The 16,395-nt window shown below is 60.4% G+C and overlaps 2 protein-coding genes across 2 annotated transcripts; both read left to right on the top strand.

Moving 5' to 3' along the window:
- The first annotated feature begins 5 nt into the window (after positions 1-5).
- Positions 6-3,262, top strand: GLTP (glycolipid transfer protein). The gene is made up of 5 exons (XM_065033625.1): positions 6-245; positions 1,123-1,184; positions 1,496-1,629; positions 1,905-2,055; positions 2,390-3,262. Exons 1-5 carry the CDS (start codon positions 143-145, stop codon positions 2,570-2,572), a joined length of 633 nt encoding a protein of 210 aa, XP_064889697.1. The 5' UTR covers positions 6-142; the 3' UTR covers positions 2,573-3,262.
- A 442-nt stretch (positions 3,263-3,704) lies between these two features.
- TRPV4 (transient receptor potential cation channel subfamily V member 4) lies at positions 3,705-12,816 on the top strand. Its single transcript, XM_065033605.1, has 16 exons — positions 3,705-3,833; positions 6,436-6,869; positions 7,853-8,025; positions 8,232-8,384; positions 8,638-8,778; positions 8,890-9,188; positions 9,531-9,710; positions 9,796-9,954; positions 10,075-10,167; positions 10,359-10,432; positions 10,542-10,707; positions 10,930-10,996; positions 11,229-11,545; positions 11,668-11,795; positions 11,997-12,118; positions 12,284-12,816. Exons 2-16 carry the CDS (start codon positions 6,493-6,495, stop codon positions 12,424-12,426), a joined length of 2,592 nt encoding a protein of 863 aa, XP_064889677.1. The 5' UTR covers positions 3,705-3,833; positions 6,436-6,492; the 3' UTR covers positions 12,427-12,816.
- Positions 12,817-16,395: the final 3,579 nt, after the last annotated feature.

The raw sequence follows: 16,395 nt of genomic DNA, 5'->3' as shown, positions 1-16,395 counted from the left end.
CACACTCCGATTGGCGGATAGGTGTGTGGGCGGTGCGCTGCCATTGGTTGAAACGGCGGGGGCGGGGCGCGCTGGTAGCGCGCTGCCGGGTCGGGCGGCGGGGCTGGTGCCGGTGCGGAACCGGAGCAGGCAGAGTGGGGTTATGGCGCTGCTGCTGGAACATGAGTTCAAGGCGCTGCCGGCCGACAAGCAGATCGAGACGCTGCCCTTCTTGGAGGCCGTGGCGCACCTGCCGCCCTTCTTCGGTGAGCCCGGGCCGGCCCGCTGCGGGGACGGGAGCTGCGGCAGGGCCGGCCCGGTACCAATCCCGCCGCCGCGCCCAGCCGAGGCCTTCAGCACGCTGAGCGCCTTCGGGTCTCGCCGGCCCGGATAGCCCCTCTCCAGTCCTGGGTGCTCCCTCCGGTGCGGGGTGCTGACTTTTGGGGTCCCCCGGTGCTGGGCTGTTCCTCCATCCCCGGTCGGTGCTGATCCCCGGGCCTGGCTGCTCCCGGTGCCTACTGCCCCCCGGGGCAGTAGCTTGGCGGGGCCGCGATTGCATCAAGGTCCTGTCAAACCCGCTGAGCAGCCCGGTTGGGAAACGTTCTGCTGCCCCCACACCCCGGCAAAGCCACCGACGCTGCGGCGGGGCCAAGCTGCTTGCCCCGGGACACCCCGGCATCACTCAGGGCTGGCCTGTGGGTCCCACCCGTGGCTGCTCACCCCGCGTCTTGGCCAGGGCAGGTGCTGCAGGGGCCATGGGTGGATGCTGGCACGGCTGCCTTGGTGCCATGATGGCCTGTGCCGTCCTGCTGCCCTCCACAATGTCAGCTATTGTGTGACGGCTTGGTGGCAGGGCAGGACAAGGGCTGCCTGCCTGGGGACAGGCAGAGGGGATCCTGTGTCCATCGTGCTGCTCCAGACTGTCACATTGGGGCTGTGTCCCAGACCAGGGTGATCACAGGGTCACCGGCAGGATGGGGACGGAGGCAGAGCTCCGTGTGCAATACCCAGAGAGCCCTTTGCTGGCAGGTGTCTCGATGCCTTGGCTATGGTTAAGGTGAAACCTCTTGGTTACAGCTCAGGACTTTGTGGTGTCTCCTGTGTCCCCTAAGAACTAATTGTCCTCCCTCCATGTCTCCACAGATTGCCTGGGGACTCCCATAGTCTACTCACCGGTCAAGGCAGACCTGACTGGAAATATCAAGGTAGGAAGGGGCACAGAAAAGCTCAGCGGGGGAGTTTCTCAGCAGAGGTGCTGTGGGTTTGGAGAGGCAAGAGCCAGAGGTGTCTAAAAGGGCTTTTCTTTCCATGGGGGCTTTTTGGTTCAGTGGTGGCACATCTCGGTGTGTTTATTAACAAGGCTCCCTGGTGAAAGCACCGTTTAGCAGCCGTGGTGCTCGCTGCAGACACCACGTCTCACCATGTCCATGAACGCCAGCCTGGCTGCTCTCTGGTGCCGCCCATTGCTGCTCTGCCCGGCGGCTCCTGGGAGCCAACCTCCCTTCTCTGCCCCCAGAAAATCCGGGCGGTTTACGACTCCAACCCCAGCAAGTTCAAAACGCTGCAGAACATCCTGGAGGCGGAGAAAGAGATGCACGGTTCAGCCTGGCCCAAGACCGGCGCGACGCTGGCGCTGATGTGGTTGAAAAGGTGACTCACGGTGTCACTGCTCTGGGCTGCATCCTGGCACACAGGGAGCCCATCAAATGCCGACAAGAGTCTCGTCTGGCTGGGGCAGCGTGTGGTGCTGCGTTTTGGGGAGCACAGCCCAGTACACTGGCTGCATCAGCTCTGCAAGGGGGGGTGTGCTGGCAGGGCTGTGGATTTTTGGGGGGACCTGGATACACCATGCTCAGGGGGTGCCCAGCTGTGGGCTGGGAAGCTGCATCTCCTTCCCCACCCCAACACCTCTGTGCTTCTCCCAGGGGGCTGAAGTTCATGCTGGTGTTGCTGCAGAGCATCTCTGATGGTGAGCGGGATGAGGAGCATCCAAACCTCATCCGAGTGAATGCCATGAAGGCTTATGAGATCGCACTGAAGAAATACCATGGCTGGATGCTGCAGAAGCTCTTCATGGTGAGTGTTCACATCTCCATGGAGGAAAGCAGCTTTTCTTTAAGTCCAGATGCCCCGAAAAGTGATGTGTTTTAGAATAATAAGGGCTTGGAAACATGGGAAGCTGCTGATCTGTTTTGAGCAGTATTTCCAGGAGATTCTCTCTGTGCGTTCCTCCTTCTCTGAGGGTCCAGCCACCACTCTCAAGGTTGTTCCCATATGTCCTGTTTGGGATGCTGTGGGGTCTCTGGATGCTCCAAAGTGCATGGGAACCACCCAAACGAGGATCCTGCATGTGGGATACAGAGGATTTGGGGGTTGTGGAAGCCTTACAGCTTTTTCCCCTTTTTCATAGGGGTCAGTCTATGCTCTTCCGTACAAATCAGATTTGCTGAAGGCATTAGAGAAGGGTAAAGAAGTCAAAGAAGAGGAAAGCATAGAGAAGATTCATCAATTTCTCTCGAAGGCCACCCCCATACTGGATGCGATTTATGAGATGTACACAAAGATGAATGCCGAGCTGACCTACAAAGCCTAAGGCTCGCACGAGACTGGCAGGGCTTAAATAAAGTGTGGCGGGTGCTACCTCTGTCTTAATCACTGAGGCAGCTGGGGCTGCTCCAGGCTCTCAGTTGACTTTTGATTCTCGTCTGGATGTGCAGTGGATAACCTATTTTCTAAAATAATAATAATAATAATAGTTTTCTATTGAGAATACAGCAATAAAACAATTGTACCCCGTGTCATCACAGGATTTCCCAAGCTTTTGTGCTAAAGAGGAAAAACAAGTCTTTCTAGTCCTAACTGCCAGGTTTATGGCTACCACGGTGTGGGGAATGAAGCGTGGCCGGCGGCAGCGTCTCACCGATGCTGCCTTGGCTCTGCCCTGACTCTCGGACTGCACCGCTGTGCCCGGACCCACTGTGTGCCCCATACCGCTCAACCACTGATCGGCACCTGGGAAAGAAACGTCCCAAATGATGCTGGCAGCGCCTGTGGCAGAGGAGCCGATGACTTTCCCGGGTGATCCCAACTCCTCCAGCGCCTGCATGGGAGCAAGGACCACCCCCCCGCTGGGACAGCTTTGGGGGGTGAAGCTGGGAGACTGTCCTGATGTGATAACTGTGGAACACGAGTTGCCTTATTAACCAACTGCCTTATGGTGCTGCTGAGCTCCGCGCTGGCAGGGCAGGGAAGCAAAGTTTAATAAAAACTCATGGTAACCTTGGCCTGGGTGGTTCTTTGTGGGGGCTGGTTCTAGGGGAGCTGTTTTGGGGAAGGTGTTCTGGGACTTGCTTCTGGGGGAGCTATTTCAGGGAGGGATGTTTGGGAGGCTTTTCCTGGCGGGGAGTGGCTGTTTTGGGGGGAGTTTTTGGGGCTATTCCTTGTGGGGTCTGTTCCAGGAAGGTTGTTCTGGGGGGACTTGTTTTGGGGCTCTTTCAGGGAGGGTGCTTTAGGGACTTGTTCCTCGGGGGTCTGCTTTAGGGAGAGTGTTTTTAGGTCGTTCCTGGGAGGGTATTTTGGGTCTCGTTTTCGGGGGCTGTTCCGGGGAGGGTGTTTTGGGGCCTGTTTTTGAACGGTATTGGGTGTGGGGGCTGTTTCGGGAAGGGCGTTCCGGGGCCGTGCCGGTGCCCGTGTGCCGGCAGGAGCGGAGGGGGCGGGCGGGGGCCGCTCCCGCAGGCGGGTCCCGGTGCCGCCCGCCCCCGCAGCCGGGCCGGGGAGGGGCCGCTCTCCGGGACGGGCCCCGCGGCCACTCGGACGCGCCGGAGCCAGAGGGACCCTTCGCGGGACGTGCCGAGGTACAGACGGGCAGCGGGGGGGGGGCGCGCAAAAACGGGGGCGGCACGATCGTGGAGGCGGCGGGGCTGGGACGTGGGGACCAGGGCAGGATGGAGCCCCCGGAGCAGGACATGGAGACTGGGACAGGATGGAGCCACCAGAATGGGGACGGGGCTGTGGGTTGTGCTGGGCAAGGCAGGGCCCAGCCCCACGGGATCCCCTGGCACTGCGGGTGTCCTGACTTGTCTGGCCAATCTGGGGGCTCAGCGCTGCCAGGATGAGGTACCAGGTGTGTTCTCATGGGGGGCTTCGGGGCAGGGGTTACCAATGGCTTTGAAGTTCATCTGTTGGAACATGACGTTCGTGGCTCTTGCCTGGGTCAGCATGGTCCTGGCGGTGCGGTTTAGTCTGCAAGGTGATGGGTTAATTCCAGATGAGCATTTCCAGCGGGGCTGAACTTAAACACAATGTGGTTTCAGTGATTCACTCCTACCCGGAGCCCGACGTACTTTAGTTTGAGGAACGCTTTAATATGGCAAAGTCTGCACCACCCGCTAACGGGGCACCCTCCCTGCCAACTGCCCAGGGCACGTCCCTGCACGTCCCCATGTCGGTGCCGGCAGCTGTGCCCCCATGGTGGGCTAGAGTGGGGGGATAACTGGTGATAATGGTCTGGCTGGAAGGTAACTTGGTGGAAAGCTGGGGAGAGGTGGGACTGCGCACAGAGGGGTGAGCAGGAGGGTTTGTGTTGGATGTGAGAGCCGGGGCCGTGCCAGCAAGCCTTGGTGCATGGTGAGCCGTGTCTTGACTCATTTGTTCCATGGGATGAGGAAGTCTGAAAAATAAAAACCCAAATAACTAACAAGCCAAATAAAACCCCATTGGCAGCACCTTTCCTGGCAGCCACTGCATCTGTGGGAGCACAGGGCTGATGGCACCGGCCAGCGAGCCTGTCATTTCCGACATGAGCCTCCTGCTCCCGGCCCCACCTGCCCTTTCCACTTGTCCCCTCACTTCTGCCCTGCATGTCCTTGGGCTCTGGCCTCTTGAGCATCTCCAGGTCCACCTGTCACCTGGCTGAGTCCCTCGGCTGAGTCCATCAGCTGAGTCCCCAGCCACTTCCTACAGGTAACAGTGTCCTGTGCCGGTGACTCCCTGGCTCTGCCCTGCCCTCCAGCCACATATTACAGCCTGTGCCGTGCTTGGGCTTTTCCCTAAAGCTCAGCCTGTCCTGGGGCTGGGGTTCCAAGCACAGCTGAGGAAGAGGGTGCTCTGTCTCCATGCACGGGCCATGGGGTTGGTGTGCTCAGCAAACCCCTCTTCTCTGTTATCCGAGGGCAAATCGGCCGTGCAGGGGCCCATGTTTGCCCGGGGTCAGGGTGTGGGACCTGTGGCCTTTGGCAGGTGCTTGTGGAATTTCTGGCAGAGACGGTGATGGCAGGAAAGGCAGCACGGAGGAGAAACTGTGTCAGCTTAGTGGCTCACCCCATGTCTCCCAGTGCTGCAGCTTCCCTGCTGGGTGTCCCACACAGTGGCAGGGAGGAGGGGACCACTGCCTCAGGACCCCCTGCTGCAGGGGCCTGTTTGCAGCCCTTGTTCCCTGCGCCCGGGGAGCACCATGTCCCCTGCCGTGGGGCTGCCATGGGCGGCTGTGGGACACGCTGCCTAATTAGAAGCACATTATCCAGCAGAGCTCCCTGCCTGCCCTAGGAGGGCCCAGCCTGCCATTATGGCTTGTTGTACAAAGCTGCAGCCCAGCAGAAAATGATACGTTTCCAGGCTGCTTTTTCTGTCCCGAGACTCGCCGGGAGGGCTGAGCTCCCCAGAGGCAGGAGCTGGGCTGAGCCATAATGCCGCTGTGTTTCACGGGTGTGTTTTGGTGAAAAGCGGGGCTGTGGGACAGCCCAGGGTCACTCACCTGCCTGGCTGTGCCCCTGCCAGCGCTGCCAGCCCCTGAGGACCTGGCGGGCAGGGCACAGTGGTGCCCATGGCACAGTGCTTTGCTCTCCATGCTGGTTAGCACAGCTCCCCTGCAGCCCCATCTCCCTCTGGGCAACCTAAACCCATAATTTCTTGTCCTAACCACTGCTCCTGCTCTCCCACGGGCTGCAGCCCCCCGTGCCACATCCATCTCCCTCCTGGTGTCCAGCGTGGCTGTGCTGACACCACAGGCACCCACAGCCGGGTCCCACCGAGCCCCCCAGGGCTGTGGCAGCGGAGGGACATCAGGGACCAGCCCTGGCCATGCTCCCAGCCCTGTTGCGGTGGCAGCTCCCGGCTGTGGGGTGTATCCCAGGAATGTTTTCTTTCCTTGGGCTGCAGATGGGAGTGCACAGGGTCTGCTCTGTGTGCTGTCCTGGGCTGCACCCAACCCGACCGCAGTGGGGAGAGGCAGCGGGGCCGGGCTCGCCAGCACCCGTTACGGCTGCGTTTTGAAGCCGGCAGCACTGCAGCCAGTGGGGGCTCCACAGACACGAGGGGTCCCCACAGCTGGGTAGGTGGGTGCCATGGAGAACTGGGGCAGGCAGGACCAGCTGGGAGACCCTGGGCAGTGTGGGGGCATGATGCTCTGTGGGAGGGGATGGGGTTGTTTGGGGGTGACGCTGAGTTTTCCTCTGCCAGGTCTCCTGCTGTCGTGGAAGAAGCTGGGGATCGTAGCCACCCCACTGGCCAGGGAGCATGGCAGATGCCGAAGATCCCCCACGCGCCCTTGGTGGTGATGCTGGGGAGGGCCCAGGAGATGATGGGTCCCTCCAGAATGACTCCTTCCCACTCTCCTCACTGGCCAACCTGTTTGAGAGCGAGGACACCCCGTCCCCCGCTGAGGCAGCGCGGGGTCCCCCTGGCACTGGGGATGGAAAGCAAAACCTCCGCATGAAATTCCATGGGGCTTTTCGGAAAGGTGCCCCGAAACCCATGGAGCTGCTGGAGGCCACCATTTATGAGTCGTCCGTGGTCCCGGCGCCCAAGAAAGCCCCCATGGACTCGCTCTTCGACTATGGCACCTACCGCCACCACCCCAGTGAGAACAAACGCTGGCGCAGGAGGGTTGTGGAGTGAGTACGGCGATGCCCGTGCATCCCGGTCCTGGCGGGAGTGATGGGTGGGGGGTGCACCGAGTGCAGCACTGTGGGGATACCTGGCAGCTGGGGATGGAGACAGACCCCCATGGTACTTTGGGGTGCTTTGGGCAGGGGGTTTCAGGCAAAGAGGGCAACTCCTGGCCACCCTGGGCTGTGTCGTGCTGTGGGTCTGCAGCTCCCCGGTGCCATGGGACCAGGATCCCGTCACCCCTTCCTCCTTACCGGTGCCGTGAAAGAGGCTCTGTGTGCCCGGCCGCTCCCCTGGCTGATGCGGACGTCTGGCTCCCCGGCATGAAAGGGCTTTTCAGGAGGGCCTCCGCCCTCCCTGCGCCAGGAAAACGGAGCCGGGGGGGGGCAGCCCACAGCCGATCACACAATGTCTCTCTGTGCTGGGCACCTGGGGCGGCCACCATGGCCCCCAGCCATGGTCCCCACCCCAGGGGTGCAGCCGGGCTCGGGGCAGTGGGGTGTCCCTGTGCCCCACTGGGAGCTCAGTCCCCTGGGCAGTCAGGGGGGCAGGTGGGTGGGGGGACTGGGATGCCCCATGTGCCTCCAGCCCCATAGATCCCAGCTGGGGCAGCTGCTGTCCCTATGCCCCCAGTTCCCAATGCAAGCCGGTTGTCCCTGGCCCATACCCCTGTCACCAACTGCTCCAACCGGTCTGGCTTTGCCTGCAGTGCTGGCACGTGGCTGAACCCGTGTGCTGTCCCTGCCAGGGGGCATGTCTGGGGCCCAAAACACTGCAGCACCCAGACAGGAGCTGTCAAGGTGCCTGCTGGTCTTCGTGGGTGATAGTGGGAGCACTGGGCTGCTGTGAGTGGGGAGGCTGCCCCATGGGTGACCCCGGGTGGGGATCCCTGTGCATTTTGCTGGCAGCTGAGCAGCCCCAAGCTCATTGCAGAGGTGGGAAACTGAGGCAGCAGCTCCAGTCCCCAGCGCTGGTGGTTCTCCTGCAGGAAGCAGGCACCGGGCGGGAAGGGTCCGGCTCCCAACCCACCCCCCGTCCTCAAGGTCTTCAACAGACCCATCCTCTTCGACATTGTGTCCCGAGGATCCCCAGCTGGCCTGGATGGGCTCCTCTCCTTCCTCCTCACCCACAAGAAACGTCTCACAGATGAGGAGTTTCGAGGTGAGGACCTGGCCATGCCCTGGGACCCCTATGGCACTGGGACCATGCTGTGCCACTGGTGGTCCCCATGTCCCCATGGGGATGGTGATGCACAGGGTGATGCTGTTGTGTGCAGCACCTTGGAGAAGCCTGGGGGGTGGGGGGGGGCTGGGCCCCCCATGGCCGGGGGGCTTGCCCTGGCCCCCTTCAGCACCATCTGCTCCCAGAGCCCTCTACGGGGAAGACCTGCCTGCCCAAGGCGCTGCTCAACTTGAGTGGGGGCAGGAACGACACCATCCCCATCCTCCTTGACATCGCTGAGAAAACAGGCAACATGCGGGAGTTCATCAACTCGCCCTTCAGAGACGTCTACTACCGAGGTGGGGGGGCATGGGGCTACTGCCAGCTTTATCTGAGCATGGGGACCACAGGGACCTTTGGGGACCAGAGCAGCGAGGACCCTGGGGAGGACGGAGGATGCTGGAGGGTTTGGGGACCAGAGCAGCGAGGACCCTGGGGAGGCTGGGGGGCTCAGGGGGAGCTTGGGGACTGGAGCAAAGGTACCCTGGGAAGGTCGGGGACCCAGGGGAGGTCACAGGGCAAGGTGGGGGCTGATGGTGGCTGGTGGCACAGGTCAGACAGCCCTGCACATTGCCATCGAGCGCCGCTGCAAGCACTACGTGGAGCTGCTGGTGGAGAAGGGTGCGGATGTGCATGCCCAGGCTCGTGGCCGCTTCTTCCAACCCAAGGACGAGGGTGGCTACTTCTATTTCGGTGAGTGGGGAGGGAGCTGGTGGGTCACCCAGGTGGACTGAGTGAGCCCCCGGGATGTCCCCATGGTGGGGTGAGCATGACACGCATCCCGCTGATGTACTGTCCCCGCAGGTGAGCTGCCCCTCTCGCTGGCCGCCTGCACCAACCAGCCCCACATTGTGCACTACCTGACAGAGAACGGGCACAAGCAGGCAGACCTGCGGCGCCAGGACTCCCGCGGCAACACCGTGCTGCATGCCCTGGTCGCCATCGCTGACAACACCCGCGAGAACACCAAGTTCGTCACCAAGATGTACGACCTGCTCCTTGTCAAGTGCGCCAAGCTCTTCCCCGACACCAACTTGGAGGTGCTGCTCAACAATGACGGCCTCTCCCCGCTCATGATGGCTGCCAAGACTGGCAAGATTGGGGTACGGTGACCCCCGGGCTGGGATCCATCTGTCCTTTCCACCCTGGCTGCAAAGGCTGAGCCCCGTCAGGTCTCGGCTGAGCCCTGTCACAGTGGGTGCATGTCCCAGCCAGCAGCGACCTGCATGGCTTCTCTCTGCAGATGCTGTTGAACACCCAGATGTGCAGCCTATTAACCTGGCTAATTAACCCTCACTGCATTCTGTTCCTTCCCTAATTAACCCCAGGCCCTTGGCACATCCCTTGCTTTCCCCTGACTTGCCCTCATCCTTCCATGGTGCGGGCATAGGGGGTGTTAAAAAGCAGAAGCTGCAACATCCCAGGTGAGCTGTCCCCCCTGGCAGATCTTCCAGCACATCATCCGGCGGGAGATCACAGACGAGGATGCCCGGCACCTCTCGCGGAAATTCAAGGACTGGGCGTACGGCCCCGTCTACTCCTCCCTCTACGACCTCTCCTCACTGGACACCTGTGGGGAAGAGGTGTCCGTGCTGGAGATCCTTGTCTACAACAGCAAGATTGAGGTGTGCAGGGGCTGGGGGGGGCTGGAAGGGGCTGGAGAGAGGCCATGGGGCTGGGTCCCCATTGACAGTGCCCATGTCCCACCAGAACCGCCACGAGATGTTGGCCGTGGAGCCCATCAACGAGCTGCTGCGCGACAAGTGGCGCAAGTTCGGGGCTGTCTCCTTCTACATCAGCGTGGTCTCCTACCTCTGCGCCATGGTCATCTTCACCCTTGTCGCCTACTACCGCCCCATGGAAGGGCCCGTGAGTCCTGCGGCACAACCCCATGCCCAGCACCCTCTGGCAGGGGGTTTGTGGGGTCTCTGCCCCCAGCCCAGCCTGCCCAGAATGGTGGAGCAGCTCAGCTCTGTCCTTTTCCTGCAGCCCCCCTACCCGTACACCACCACCGTCGACTACCTGCGCCTGGCCGGAGAGATCATCACCCTTCTCACCGGCATCCTCTTCTTCTTCACAAACGTCAGTGTGGTGAGGCGGGGGGTCCTCCCGTGGGAAGGCTGAGCCCTTGTGGTCTCCACACAAGGAGTGACTCAAGGGCAACAGCCCCATGTCCTGAACAGCCCCTGCTGCGATGCGCCCCCGACACCAGCAACCTGCTAAGCAAGGACTTGCTCCCCCCGGCCTCTCCAACCTCTCCCTCTCTTCCCCAGATCAAAGATCTGTTCATGAAGAAATGCCCAGGTGTGAACTCCTTCTTCATAGATGGCTCCTTCCAGCTACTCTAGTATGTGGGGAACCCCCAGTGGCCCCTGAGCCACAGCATCCCCGGTTTTGTGAGGGGCAGCAGCTGGTGGGGGCTGTCGGTGCAGGGTCTGATCCCAGCTCTCCTCCAGCTTCATCTACTCGGTGCTGGTGATCGTCACGGCGGGGCTGTACCTGGGCGGCATCGAGGCATACTTGGCTGTCATGGTCTTCGCGCTGGTCCTGGGCTGGATGAATGCACTGTACTTCACACGGGGGCTCAAGCTGACGGGGACCTACAGCATCATGATCCAGAAGGTCTGGTGGGGTGGGGGGGTCTTCCCCTTCCCAGCAGAAGGTTCTCCTATGGATGTGTGGCCCAAAAGGAGGGTTCTCCTTGCTTTCTTGAGGGTCTCTTGTGGCTCAGCTGTGCCCCACTCCCAGCCTGGCCATCCCTGCAGCATGGCGCGGCAACAGTGCCCCGACACACAGCTGGGTGCTGTGGACCAGCACATCTCACACCCTCTCTGTCACTTGCAGATCCTCTTCAAAGACCTTTTTCGCTTCCTTCTGGTCTACTTGCTCTTCATGATCGGCTATGCATCAGGTAGGTGCCTGGCTGCTGAGCTGGGGCTCAGGGGAAAGACATGGCATGGCATGGTTGGGCAGAGACTGCGGAGTCCCCACTCCATCCCACCTCCATGGGCTCAGCTTCTGCCTCCTCCTGCAGTGGAGAGGGAAGGAGGTTCAGCCAGCATGGAGCTGCTGGGGGGCCCATTGTGGACCCTGTCCTTGCCACTGCCCCCACGGACTTGCCACTCCCATCCCTCTTCCCCCAGCTCTGGTGTCCCTCCTCAACCCGTGTCCCAGCAGCGAGTCCTGCAGCCAGGAGCAGCCCAACTGCTCAGTGCCCACATACCCCTCCTGCCGGGACAGCCAGACCTTCAGCACCTTCCTGCTCGACCTCTTCAAGCTCACCATCGGTATGGGCGACCTGGAGATGCTGGAGAGTGCCAAGTACCCCGGCGTCTTCATCATTCTACTTGTCACCTATATCATCCTCACCTTTGTGCTCCTCCTCAACATGCTCATCGCCCTCATGGGTGAGACCGTGGGCCAAGTCTCCAAGGAGAGCAAACACATCTGGAAGCTGCAGGTACCAGCACCCCAGGAGCTGCACTGCAGCATGCCAGCCTCCATCAAAGCAGCACCACCTGGGCAAGGGACACCCGTGTCTCTGTCCCCAGGTGGCTGAGGGGTTCCTGCTGTCCCTGGCAGTGGGCCACCACCATCCTGGATATCGAGCGCTCCTTCCCGGTGTTCCTGCGAAAAGCGTTCCGGTCGGGGGAAATGGTGACCGTGGGGAAGGGCACCGACGGGACGCCTGACCGCCGCTGGTGCTTCAGGTAAAGGCGGCTGCCCTGGGGATCCCTGGCGAGCTGAGCCTCTCCCACTGCAGCAAACAGCATTTCAGGGTGTTGGCACCATGTGTTCGTTTGCTGGGTAGTTTGTACTGATCTGGAGCCAGGAAGCATTGCCAATGCTGGGATGGTGGCAGGGATGCAGGAGCTGCCACTCTGGCTCCCTGTGCAACCCCTTCCCCACAGAGTGGACGAGGTGAATTGGTCGCACTGGAACCAGAACCTGGGCATCATCAGCGAGGACCCCGGCAAGAGCGACACGTACCAGTACTATGGATTCTCCCACACCGTGGGCCGGCTGCGGAGAGGTGAGTGCGGTGCTGCAGGCTGGGAGTGTCCCTCAGGATGCTGTCTGCAGTCTCCGATATGCTCCTGGAGCAGATTGGCTTTGGGGACCGGGTGGCACAGGGCTGAGCAGGGAGGGGGAGCTGCCAGAGATTCCTGTCTGAGACAAACTCCTGCCATCTCTGCAGATCGCTGGTCAACGGTGGTGCCGCGCGTGGTGGAGCTCAACAAGAGCTGCCAGCCGGAGGAGGTGGTGGTGCCACTGGGGACCGTGGGCACGGCAGAGGCGCGGGAGCGGCGGCACGGCCAGGCCTCCGGCTCCCCACTCTAGCACAGCAGCGCCGGAGCCAGCAGACTCTGCCCCGGCCCCTGGCACAGCCAGGGGAATTGGCGACTGGGCTGGGCTGAACGGTGCTTGTGGGCTCCTCAGGGATTTGTGCAACCCCTGTCCCATTCTGGTGGGTGTCCAGCCTGGTCGGGGGCCCTGGCCCTCTCCCGGCAGTGCTGGGGGTCTCAGCTCGCACAGATGTGCTCCAACACTGTTGCTTCACTTTGCCGAGCTGGGGCTGTTGGCCGTGCCGTGCCAGGAACCTCTGCCATGGGCAGGGAGGGGGAAGCGTGGCCCCTCTGCACACCAAGGCCAATGGTTTTTGCCACACATTTTTGCACAAGATTTATACGACTATTTATTTAGTAATAAAGACTGACCTGCCACCGCCGTCTCCTCCTGGCTTTGGCTGGTTTCAGGTGTGAGCGCATCGCTGCAGGCAGGTCTGCGGGCGGGAGGCAGGAGCAGCGCAGGGCTGCGGGACATGGTTTGGTGCATGGTGCGGTGAGTGGCTGCAGTGTACTGGTGCGGTACATGGCTGCCTTGCAGGGCTGCGGTGCGTGGCTGTGGTTCAGGGCCACGGTGCAGGGCCGGGGCAGCCGGCGCTCCCCGTTGCCGCCGGAGGGCAGCACACACCGCGCCGTGCGGAGGGAACGAGCCCGGGCGGGGGAGCGGAGCCGCATCGGGGGCGGACAGGGGGGCTGCGGCCGAGCTGGGCACCCGCCCATCTTAGCCATCCCATTTTATCCCATCCTCATCCCGTTATCCCATGCCCATCACTGTCCCGCCATATCCTGTCCCATTACCCCATCCCATTATCCCATCCTATCCCATCATCCCATTCCCATCCTATCATATCCCATTGTAACCCATTATCCCATCCCCTTATTCCATCATATTCCATCACATTATCTCATCGTATCCCATTGCATTATCCTATCATATCCCATCTCCTTATCCCATCCCCTTATCCCATCATATCCCATCCCCTTATCCCATCATATCTGATCCCCTTATCCCATCCCCATCCCATCCCCTCCTATCCCACTTCATCCCACCTCTTTAGCCGCAATGCTTTTTTTCTGCTCATCTCCACCACAACCACCTGCGACAGTACAGTTTCCTTTTGCAGCTGGATGTTGTGTAGGTCCAAAGGAGAGACTTGGGTGGGCACCAGTGGCACGGTGACATGGTGGCAGAGACCCTGGCGAGGGCCCTGTAGGCAGCCCAGCTCACTAAGCAAATGATATAGCAGAAAAGGGGACACTTCATCTTCAAACTCGATTACTCGCCGTTAGCTTTAACTGCACTGTCTCCGTTTAAATGTGATTTACATATATCTCTCATATTGTGGTTTAAGTATTTCCCCAGGGTGAGGGAATGAATAAGTTTCATTATCACTACTTAGGAGAGACTGAGGTTTCAGCTCTCGGCTTGCGCTGCATAATCGAATGAGGAGCTGAGCTGGCTCCTGCTTTCATGCCGGCTGTTGTTTGAGAATGATAAACTTTGTTTTTGCCCATCCAGGCGCCACCAGACCTGGGGGCACAGGCTGGGGGAAGCCTTCGTATGGGGCTTGGTCACCTGGTGTGCTGGAAATGGGTGCTGTGCTGGCAATGGTTGCTGGGCTGGAGATGGGTGCTGTGCTGGAGATGGGTGCTGTGCTGGAGATGGGTGCTGTGCTGCAGCTGCCCCCGGCTATGGCACTGGAGTGGGGATTTTTCCAGCATAATTGGAAATAAACCATTTTTCCCCCTTCAGTGCAAATTCTAGTGTCCCAGAGCAGAGGGACCACATGTGAGCGGGGTTTAAAGTGGCTGGGTGCAGGAAGGGCGAACATCACTGTGCCCCAGCACCTTCTGCTGTTGCTCTGGACACTGTGATGACTCAGTGGGGATGAGGACACTGCGGCCACAACGGTGACATCCCAGCACAGGATTCCTCTGCCACATTTGAGGCTGCAGGGCTTGTCTTTGGTCCTTCTACACCCTGCCCTGTAAGGCCTGAACTGTTGCAGAGGCGGGGGCACCATGGGGGCTGCCCAGTTTGGGGTGCTTGGGCATGGTCTCCTCCCACCCCCCACTGCCCTGCCAACAATGACAAACCCAACAAAGGGAAGAGAAAAGCACTTGTCATCCAGAATGCGGAGTGCGGAAGCAAATTTATTTTTAGATAAATCTAAAGCTTAATTTGTGAAGCTAATATCAATCAAAATGAGAGATGGGTTTTTTTAAGTCCTTTTGCAGCCGTGCAATTTATACTGCCTGTCTCTTCTCCTCACTCGCAAACGGCAAAGGCGGCCGCTAAGTTGAATACCAGCCTCACGCACACCTGCCTTAGAAATTATTATTCTTTTAATAGGAAGATATTTGCAGACTAGAAACAGCCTCATTTCCCCAGTGCATTCCTGCAGCACTCGTGGGGTGCTGTATCCCACCAGTGCATGGAAGTGCTGTGGGTGGCAGTGGCTTTGCCATGGGTGCCAGGAGCCGTCTTGGGGGTCCCTGCCCCATCTCCAGACGGTGTCTGCAAACATTTTGGGTCCCCACGGGCTCACCTGTGCCCACTGAAGCCAGCACTGCAGCAGTCCTGGATGGAGGCAGGTGTCTGCCAAGGAGGGACCTATTTATTTTGCATTACACATTTGCAGTCTTCCTGTGCAGGGTGAAATCTCCTCCAAGAGGGAGCTATCTGAGCGGACAATTAACCTGCTAAATAATAAAAAACCCCGTGCACCTCCTAATGAAATGTAATGACTTGGAGACTGGCAAGATGGATCGCGCCATCGCCCCCAGCCGCTCGCCCTGATTGATGGTGATGTGGGAAGCTCGTTGGAGGCAGCGCTAACGAATCCCCCTCCCAGGGCACCGGGAACAGAGCAGTTTCTCTCAGGGCCACCAGTGAGGCTCCTTGCATGGGCCAGCCCTGGCCTCAGTGGGGCCCCCGCTTTGGTAGCCCCCAAAACCCCGGGGGAGCTCTGGGGCAGGGGACAGTGGGGATACATACCCCCAGCCATGCCGTGACTGCCACCAGCACTGCCACTCCTGCCCGATGCAGCAGGACCCCCCCTCCAGCAACACTTCGAGCACCGCCATGCTTCAGCCTCATGTTTCTTTTGCTGTGGCATTTTTTTAATGACAAAGATCTAAGCAAATCTTTTCCTCCAGTCGATCTCATTTTAACACGCCGGCAGGCAACGGCATCCTACCCCCACCTAGTAACATTAACCTCTGTGAAAATTCCCTTTTGTCCTAATTTCTCTTTGTTCCCTGGATCGGCTGTCACGCCGCTCACTGCCGGTGACGGAGCGGTCCCCTCCTGGCACGCCATAAATATCAGCAGAACTGCGCACGCCGTGGCTACAGCAAGAGAGCAAACGAGACAAATGGAGCTGTGGTCCCCGGCTGCGGCCGTGGGGCGGCTCCAGGCATGTGGCTGCGTGGCCGTGTCCCTGTCCCTGTCCTCATCCCTGGCAGAGCTGGAGGGAGCAACAGCCCCCCTCCCCGGCTGGATAACGGCTGCCATATGTCACCAGGGGCCGGGGAGATGCACCCTCCACCCAGCGCTATTTGGGATTTAATACTATTATCCTAATGCAACCGGCTCATTGTTGGGGCTGGGAAGCTGCCACTGGGGCAGTGCAGGGGGTCTCTGGGTTAGGGGGGAGCAGTTCACTCACCGAGCTGGGCCGGGGTCACCAGGGAACCCCTGCTCTGCCCCAGCACCAGGAACCTACCGGGGGGACACTTGGTGCCAAACTTGCCACAGATGACGGGTGGCAGGGGAGATGTCACCGGTGGTGGCTGCCACTGCCATGGGGTACCTGGTGTCCATCACCTGGGTGTCGGACTGTGCGGGTCAAACACCCTGTGGGTGCAGGGGGGGCCACAGCCCCCATCCCTGGGAATTTGGGCCACATGCACCCACCTCGCCCGGCCGCCCATTGAGTGCGAGGCGCAGGCTGCCGCCAGG

This window comes from Columba livia, chromosome 17 (genome assembly GCF_036013475.1).
Source record: "Columba livia isolate bColLiv1 breed racing homer chromosome 17, bColLiv1.pat.W.v2, whole genome shotgun sequence".
Classification (NCBI taxonomy): Eukaryota; Metazoa; Chordata; class Aves; order Columbiformes; family Columbidae; genus Columba; species Columba livia.
The sequence above is the reverse complement of the archived record's forward strand: the minus strand, read 5'-3'. Positions and strand labels throughout refer to the sequence as shown.

Bases quoted from the DNA above. Each gene is read 5' to 3' on its own strand.
- GLTP (XM_065033625.1), top strand. From the start codon at position 143: ATGGCGCTGCTGCTGGAACATGAGTTCAAGGCGCTGCCGGCCGACAAG. The intron at 1,630-1,904 runs GTGACTCACGGT...TGCTTCTCCCAG, and splicing joins GCGCTGATGTGGTTGAAAAG to GGGGCTGAAGTTCATGCTGG. The intron at 2,056-2,389 runs GTGAGTGTTCAC...CCTTTTTCATAG, and splicing joins TGCTGCAGAAGCTCTTCATG to GGGTCAGTCTATGCTCTTCC.
- TRPV4 (XM_065033605.1), top strand. From the start codon at position 6,493: ATGGCAGATGCCGAAGATCCCCCACGCGCCCTTGGTGGTGATGCTGGG. The intron at 8,026-8,231 runs GTGAGGACCTGG...ATCTGCTCCCAG, and splicing joins CACAGATGAGGAGTTTCGAG to AGCCCTCTACGGGGAAGACC. The intron at 9,711-9,795 runs GTGTGCAGGGGC...ATGTCCCACCAG, and splicing joins TCTACAACAGCAAGATTGAG to AACCGCCACGAGATGTTGGC.